The sequence below is a fragment of the Lemur catta genome, chromosome 8 (genome assembly GCF_020740605.2).
Source record: "Lemur catta isolate mLemCat1 chromosome 8, mLemCat1.pri, whole genome shotgun sequence".
Lineage (NCBI taxonomy): Eukaryota > Metazoa > Chordata > Mammalia > Primates > Lemuridae > Lemur > Lemur catta.
The window spans coordinates 7,990,728-7,999,222 of record NC_059135.1 but is presented as its reverse complement, the minus strand read 5'-3'; the positions used below and the strand labels follow the sequence as shown (position 1 = coordinate 7,999,222).

The window sequence follows — 8,495 nt, the reverse complement described above, 5'->3', positions numbered from 1 at the left end:
GGTCCTACGGCAGCTGCCCTCTGTCTGTATTTGACCCCACGAGGAACACCTCCCGATTCCTTTCTCCATAAAGGACAACTGCCACAGGTAGAACTTGCAGGAGGCTTTACTGAGGCTAAGGGTAATGGAGACGGATCTGAATGCACAGCCACTAACAGTGGCCGCAGCCCCGTTCTCTGCCAAGGGAGTGCCCCTTTGCCTGCGCCGCCCGAGCCCAGCTTGTTGATTTCAGATGCAGAGCAGCCTTGGGAATCGTGCTGCAGCTCACCTGTGCAGCGTTTGTTGCAACTTCACAGGCACTGGGGGTGCAGTATTTCTGAAAGTGTTTCTGTCTCGGTTCCTCCTTTGAATTACAGCTTCGCTCCCAGTTTCAATATGTAATAAATAGCCCTAGGAAGAACAGGCCTGGCCAAGAAGTTAAACTTGAGGCTACCGGCTCTTCAGAGCAGATGATAGAGAGCAGGAAGAGACAAAGGCTGGGGTCTGGGGGACCCACAGTTAGCAGTGGGGGGAAGGGGTATCGAGAGGGGGAACTAGGAGTTGGGAAACTAAACACGCAATCAGCCCAACGATGGGATCTGCGGGGAGTGGTTGGGCCTTGGAGATGCTTTAGGGGTGACAACTAAGTGACCCTAAGAACTTTCATATAAGGTTAGGTGCAGCCATCCTCTGAGAGTGGAATGCATTATACCAACACAGGCTGGGAGATGGTAATAATAATAAAATATCATACAATTATGATGATGGAACTGATATGACCTGCTTCACCAACTTAGATTACAAAAGTGGTCACATTATTGCCTCAGTTCATTGCTTTAGCGCCTATGTGGCTTTTGGGCAGGAAGCTTGCCCCCAAATTGTTCAAAACACCCAGTCCAAAGGGGAGGTCAGCTTTGCTCCCTCACACCTGGCGGGGAGCCAGTGTTCCAGCAAACAGCTCACTGCTTCTGTTTCTTCATGCTGTCACAAGGTGTCGCTGTTGAAGCTTGGTCTCTCACAGAAGGCTGCTGCTGCCCCCGCAGGCTGGGATGCTCTTTGTGGTTCAGGTTTACAGCTGTATTTAGTCCTTATTACCTTCACTCGGCCATCATTTCCCAAAGCATGGCCCTGGGGCGGGGCGGCTGCAAAGCACCAGCCACATTCCACGCTGACTCCAACCCTCCCCCCTTTAAGTTGAGAACAGTGTAATCGGCAGAGGTCCCCCTTTACTCAAGGCGATTTTTTCAGGGGGCCTCATTGCTTGTCACTGCCACTGCTTCTTGGATCACCCTAGCACACCTGCATGGGTATCCCTGAGTTTGCATCTCAGAGCCTGAGGGTTGGGATGTGGGTGTCTTTGCTTTCCAGAGAGCCCCAGGGCCCCTCGCCCTGTAGTGCAGCAGACAACAGGAGCCAGCCAGCTTCTGCTAAGCCCCACAAGCAAATGTCCCAGGTCAGCCCAGACCCCAAGAGGAAGAGGATGGGAGCCTGTGGCCCACATTTGCATAACCAAGAGAGCACACAAATGATCCTTCTCTGGAGGAAGAACACCTGTTCCCAGGTATCTTTATGTCTTTGTCTAAACAGGGAGTTCTCAACCTAGGGATCAGGAGTGGAATTCAAGAGGGTCATGAACCAGTTGGGGGAAAACATGACATCCTATTTTCTCTAATCACTCACCCCAAGGTGCCGTCTGCAAGCCAGGCAGGGAGGGGCCTTGCTCTGGGACTTCTGGGCTCCACAACTGTGAGAAAGAAATTTCTGTTGCGTAAGCTGCGGACCTGTGTACTTTGCTATGGCAGCTCAAGCCGACTCAGACGCCGTCCTTGCCGTACACGGATGTTTTCTGGAGGATGAAATTCTGGGGAAGAAATATCAATAGCTCACAGCTCTATTAATTGTCAAGTTTCATCCCTATTTTATCCGTGTAATTTGAATGTTCCAGTCTCCGGAGTGAAATTTTCTTTAATACTCAAATATTGTGACTTTGCTCCCCACCCTCCATTGACGGGAGAAGTCCATTTCTCTGCCGGGTTCCCCTCCCCAAGTATTTCTGGGTGTCCTGGGCAGGAGGTGCGGGCAGGCGAGTCCCCCGAGTGCCTCAGTCCTCTCTGCAGCACACGCTCGCTTCCCCTCGGTGGGAGCTGCGCCCCGCCTGCCACTTGAAGTTGGGACCGAAGATTTAGGGAAACCGGAGGGAAAGCGCAGCACAGGGGCCTGTGTGCTGCTGGACGGGCCACTCCCAGAGCCCAGTGCCCAGCGCCATCCAGCCCATCCCGGGGGGTCCTCGCCCCACCCACCTGGTGCTACCCGGCTTCCCACCACCTCAAACACGCCCTGCCCTGAGCCCGTCCTCTGGAGCCTTCCTTACCCACCCCAGGCCCTCCGGGGGAAAGCCCTCCCTCCACGGCCAGAGCTGTGCTGTGGCCCTGGGCTTCACACGACCATCACTGGGTCGTTGGACTTCAGTGTTTTCCCGAGTCAGGGTCACCAGTCTGGAAGGCACTGTCTGTGAGAAACAGCTGTCTGGCTCACCTGGTTTCACTTTCCACATCTTTCCTGAATTCTGTGCTGCCTCCCCGGCAGTTTGCTCCAGGACACGGCTTGAAGGTGAAACACACACACGTGTGTGTTTGTGCACCCTCATCTGTGCACACGCTCAGCCCAAAGCCAGCCGCAGAGAAGAGGCTTCGCGAGGGGGACATGCCCGCAGAGACGTGTATGGGCGCACCCTAGACAGCCTTGTGTGTGACCGTGCTGCGCCCTGTGGAGACAGTTTTCACACCTCCCTGCACAGGAAGTGTCTTGGCTACACTCTCTCAGGCACAGGGGCCCCCAGAATAAAGGTATCACCTGAGGTCTCAAAGGTGAACTGAGGGTGTCAGGCTTTGAAGTGACAGTGCTTCTGATCCCACCCTCACCAGACTTCAAAGCAAGGAGGGCCACATTTCGTTGAGACTCACGATCAAGGTGCCTCCTGAAGCAGCTTCGCAAGGAGGGTGCATCCTGCAGGCTCCAGGCCCTGGAGGGAATGGTCAGGCCTGGATGGGGGGACCTGGATGGGGGGACCTGGATGGGGGGACCTGGATGGACGGATGCCTGTTTTGCTCTTCGAGCTCCTGGGGTCCATCTGGACCTGCTGTCCTCACTCCCTCAAAGGCCCACCCAGGGCGCTGTGTCCTGGGCTCGCCAGCTGTGGGTGGGGAAAAGTGGGAGGAGGGTGTGACGGTAGTTTCAGGGGGTGCTCCCTCCAAAAGGCATCACCTCTGTGGGCCCTGGAGTGCCCTGTCCTGCTCAGCAGTGGGGGTCTCACGGCAGCCCCAGCCGGCCTTTCCCTGGCCCTGGAGTTGCCGTCCACGGTGCAGCCGACCCTCCAGGCTGGGGGAGGAGGGTCCGCGTGGGCATCCCCGCGGCTCCTCTGTGGGGCGTCTCCATCTGGACCTCAAGACTGCTCTGCATGGTAGCCTGTCCTCACACCACACGGGGAGCTCTGCCTGTTCCTTCCCTCACGGGTCTGTTAACCAAACCCTTTTAACCTCCAGGACCCTCCACACTTGCCTACCAGGTCTCGGTCATGTCGAGCATCTTTGCAATTACTAGTCATCTGTGTAACTTGCTACAAGGGTGTTATCTTACTACTCCAAATGTCCTTAGTATCCCGTAGCAGCTGCACAGCATTAATGTAATGACTTTCAGCTGCATAGGGTCCCCAGAGAGGTGACTCAAGAGGAACATAGTTGACAAATGCTGCTTGTGGACTGGCATTCTCCAAGTCAGATCCTCCCTGGGGGAATGTGGCCTGCATGTGAGACGGCTCTTGGGTTAGTAGGAGATGGAGCAAGGATGTCCCCGTCAGCCCTCAGCACCCAGGCCGCTCAGGATTGTGGGGAACTCAGGAGAGAGGTGTGAACTGCCAGAGCCTAGCAGTTCGCATCTTCCAGGTTAGCAAAATTCACTTGTGAGGAGCTGAGGTGAGCCTAGGAGAATCTCCCCTGGGACAGTCAGGTTCCCTCCATAGGTGGCCAGAGAAGGGAGGGGTCACCCGTGGAGGACCTCAGGAGACTAGTAGGTCTCTTGTGTGAGGCCCCCCAGTGTGTGTATAGGAGCCTGGACCTTTGGAAGCAGCTCCTGTGTCCTGGTGGTGGTGGGACAAGATGACAGGAGCAGGATGGGGTGGGCCCCGGTGGACATGTGGGGTCCGCAGCCCAGTTGCTCCCAGCGAGGACCGAGCCCCTGGTGGATGTGGGGGAGTGGCGACTGGGCCCCACGAGGTCCAGCTCCTGGCCACTGGGACAGGCCTGGCTGTGTCCTGAGGCAGGTCTGAGGGCCAGCTCCCTGCAGCCTCACGCTGGGTGTCCAGGTGGCTACTGAAGGGACCAAGACGGTTGGTCACCTGGCAGGGGCCATCGGGAGGCAGCTCTTCTCTGGGGCCAGTAAGTGTAGCCCAAGACAAGGTCATGCAGCATCATACGAATCTATTTATTTGGCAAATCAGATCGATCACATCAGTTCTTTCCAATTAATTGTTCTGGTTTCACAAATGTACATACAACACGTATGTCTCAGGTTTTTCCAGACCAGGAGTGCAAATAAGGTCACATTATGGGCAAACAATGGCTGCAAACCCCTGCTGGCTTTAGTAGCAGGAATTTCAGCTTTTTCCACCACTAAGTTCAGGGTTCCCTGACCCTCTGGCTGCCACTTGCTTCAGGAGTGGGCCCTGATGCATCACACCCTACCCCAAACTCTAACGTTGGCCCTAACGCTGACCCTAACACTGACCTTTTGCCCCTCCTGTGCCGCTGGGCCGATGGCCAATCACCAGCCAGCTCGGGTTGCAGCTTCTTGGGCCCAGACCCCAGACCCTCCTGCAGAGCAGCCATCCTGGCCTGCAGCACGGACCTGTGCCCACTCCACAGACCCTCAGGCCAGGCTGGGGCCCCACGGGGAGAGAGAAGAGGCCCCTCCTCCCCACGGTGTTTGGGATGGTGAGGGGGTGCCCGAGGCCCCCAGGTCCATGGGTGCCACATCAGGACCTGCCCCAATAGTTACACAGCTCATGGGCCTAGACTCCCGCCCTTCATGGTGATTCTCCTCCCAGGGATCTAGAGCCCTCTCTGTCGCCTGCACGGAGTCGTGCTGCACGCAAGGCAAGATTCCGTGTTTGAGCATCACTGGGGATGATGGGTGGTCGGGGTCCGCCAACCCTTTTCTAAAGCCCATTTGGGCCAAGGCACATTAGTAGACACGTGCACATGAAGGGCACCCCCAACTCTGCCAGGGGGGCTCCAGCAACTGATGCAAAGAGAGGAACTGGAGGAGGAGCGCTCCCCCCACGGACTCTGACCCAAACCAGCCCGAAACGCCCTGCTGTATGTAACAGTCTGGCTCTGTCCGAGTGTCCTAGTGTCCCAGGTGGTGTCTGTTCAGGAGGGTCACGGGACACTGCGGCCTGTAGTCCGGGAGAGGAGCGTCCAGGGCCTGGGGTGGCTGGGCAGGGCTTGGCCTCACCTCTGAGTCTGCAGAGCCCCTGACTCTGGGGCTGCCAGTTCCTGGAGGACAGGCCTGGAGACCGGAGCTGCTGGCCCTGGTCCTCTGTTCCTGGGCAGGTCACACCCTTTCCACCCTTCACTAACACTTTCTTCCTCACCCCTCCCTCCAGCCACCTGGGAGGAGGCTCTACAGAGAGCGACCTCAGCACAGCAGAAGGCAGCTCGGGACCTTCGGGGGCTCTCAGGCCAGCTGGGAAAGCCACGCTTGGGCAGGAAGCAGCTCTATGTGCCCCTGTCCTGCCCCAGCCTGCACTCCCCGCCATGCCTCCCTCTCCCCCTCCATAGGCAGGTCTGGGGTTTTTAGGGTTTTATCTAAGTCTTCTCCCCCCACACATACCACCACCCCCTAGGCCTTCCGCCCCCAGGCAGAGCCTCTTACCCTCCAGGTAGACTGTGGTTGCTTTTCTTCCTAAAGACCTGCGCCTTGCTCACATTAAGTCTCACTTACTACTCATCCCACTCACACCCTCGTCATGCAAAACCACCCCGCAATTTATCCTTCTAATCATTTCACTCTCTGGAGCAGCTGAGTCATAGGAAGCTTCAGTTGTCACTGCGTGCTCCCTCTCTAGACCGTTAGAGAAGCCCACTGCAGCAGTGACTCAGTTGTTTACCGTTTCCACAGGAGTGCCAAGGGCCCCCCGCTGTCCTTCTCTACAGGCTGCCTCATTCTCTCCCTCCCAGCCACCGGGGAGGGACAGCTCCATGGGCAGTGCCACCAATGCCAGCTGCCCAGCCAGGACTCAGGTGAGCAAGGCAAGCTAAGTCTAATCAACATCTCCCCAGTCCGTTCGAGATAGAAAGGGATCTCCCCTCTGCCAGGGCGGCCCCCACTAACACTCCGTGTGGTGGACACCCCAGTGGCAGCCCTTGGCCTGGTCCACTTCCAGCCCTTGGCCTGTCTCCCCCTTCCCTAGGTGTAGCCTGTCCCCTCATGGCTCCTGAGTGTCACCAACGCCCCCTCAGTCCTCTGCAGCCTTCTCGTGGGCACGGGAAGGTTTGGCTGTCCTCCTGTGCCTTTCTGAGGCCCGTAGGAAACCTGGGGCTAACGTGCCCACTTGCCCACCCCGACCCCCCACTTGCTGTCATCTCGGCGAGGGTGTTGGCCAGCAGAGCTCTAGAAGGGACTGGAAAATGCAAGTCTGCCCCATCCCGGGATCTCCAAACTAAAAAGGGGCTTGATCTATTCCTACCACTCCATCTCTGCCCAAGACACTCCATCATAACTGGCCCTCTTGATTCCTTCCGCCAACTCCTCTCTCTTTCTATTTCCAGAATCTTCTAGTCTAACAGAAGGACGGGGAGTTGGGAAACAGCCTTGCTCAGATGGTCTCATTCTCTTTCTCCATTATTTTGCCTGATACTTTTTGGACTTAGAAATCAAGAATTCACGTGGTACTGGGCTTCTTCAGAGGTCCCTAAACACTAGGTGATATATGTCAAGCTGTCTGGGCTTTGGGGAAAGGTCTTCAGGGTATAACGAAGCTGGTGCTCAATGAGCATCAAAGGAGAAGCCCAGCAGGGAATGCACCATGGATCGTCCCCCTGCATCAAAGCCCTCCGCTACTAGAATTGGGGCTGGGGGTCTATGTCCTCTGAGCGGGCTGTCCTTCCCTTAGCCCCGGCTGATTGTGGTGTCCTGGAGGACCAGCTGGACCCTGGAAGGCCGGTGGGCCATGATGTCCATGCGGAATTCTTTGATGACAAAGTAGTAGCAGAAGACATCCAAGCAGCAGTTGATGTTGGAGAAACACATGGACAGCTGCAAGAACAAGCTGATGCTCTGCTTGGCTCTGCACTCCACGATGAAGCCGTTCCTCACCAGGAACTGCAGGAAGAAGCCTAGGTGGACTGGGAGGAAGGAGACCACGAAGACAGCCAGACTGGCCGCTATGGTCCAGATGCAGGCTCTCTGCTGCACCCAGTCCTGGGTGCGGTCCCGGCGGCGCAGCAGGATGTGGATGCTCCTGGAGGAGCAGAAGCCCATGATGCCCATGGGAAGGAGGAAGCCAAACACCTCGAGGGGGAAAAAGACCTTGGCACTCCAGGTGCCATCGGACATGTTGTGGAAGCATGTGTACTTTTCCACTGTCCCGTGGAAGCTGTAGATGGGGACGCTCCCAGCCCACACCAGGGCCCAGATGGTGCAGCAGATCCCAAAGATCTTGCCCGGGGACCGGAGGCGGCTGATCAGGAGCGGGTACTGGATGGCCAGGAACCTGTCGAGGCTGATAAAGCAGATGGTGAAGACGCTCCCGTACATGCTGATGAAGTAGAGGCACTCCACCAGCGTGCAAAGGGAAGGGAAGGGCGGCCGCACCTGGGACAGGGCCACCTTGAACGGGAGGGAGAGCACCAAGAGCAGGTCAAAGACCGCCAGGTTGATCATGTAGATGGAGGTGGCAGCGTAATCGGGCCACCTCTTCTTCAGGAAGCTGCTGAAGCTGCGGATGGCCAGCAGGTTGAGGAGCAGGCCCAGGAGGAACGTGGGGGTGTGGACGGCCAGCTGCAGGGTCCTCATCAGCTTGTCCACGTCACTGAACGAGCAGTTCCCGCTTGTATCAGGCTGGTTCATGTTCCTTCCTGCAACACCAGCGACAGATCAGAGGGGGCTTCTCTCACCCTCCTGGAGCAAAGGGTTCAAACGACTTCGTCGGGAATAATAAACACTCCCCCTGTACCACACAGCAGTACATACTCATCGAATCCTAATTAGAAAACATACAAAGTAAATAGTACCTCTAATCCCGCTGCCCAGATATAACCACTGCTACTTTTTGTAGGTATCATTCCAGACTCATTCTCTCACTCTCTTTCTACACACACACCTTTTTCTTTTACAAAAGTGAAACCACGCGGTGTTGCACATCTGTGCCTCTTTTTCAGTCAGAATCCCTTCTGTTGAAAGAAGTAACAGCATGAACCCAGACCCACACTGGTTCAAGCAGAGAGAGAATGTCACAG

The 8,495-nt window shown here is 56.4% G+C and overlaps 1 protein-coding gene across 1 annotated transcript; it reads right to left on the bottom strand.

The window, feature by feature from the left end:
* Nucleotides 1–7,146: 7,146 nt before the first annotated feature.
* Nucleotides 7,147–8,106, bottom strand: GPR55 (G protein-coupled receptor 55). The gene has a single exon (XM_045559225.1). It carries the CDS (start codon nt 8,104–8,106, stop codon nt 7,147–7,149), a length of 960 nt encoding a protein of 319 aa, XP_045415181.1.
* Between the last annotated feature and the right edge of the window lie 389 nt (nt 8,107–8,495).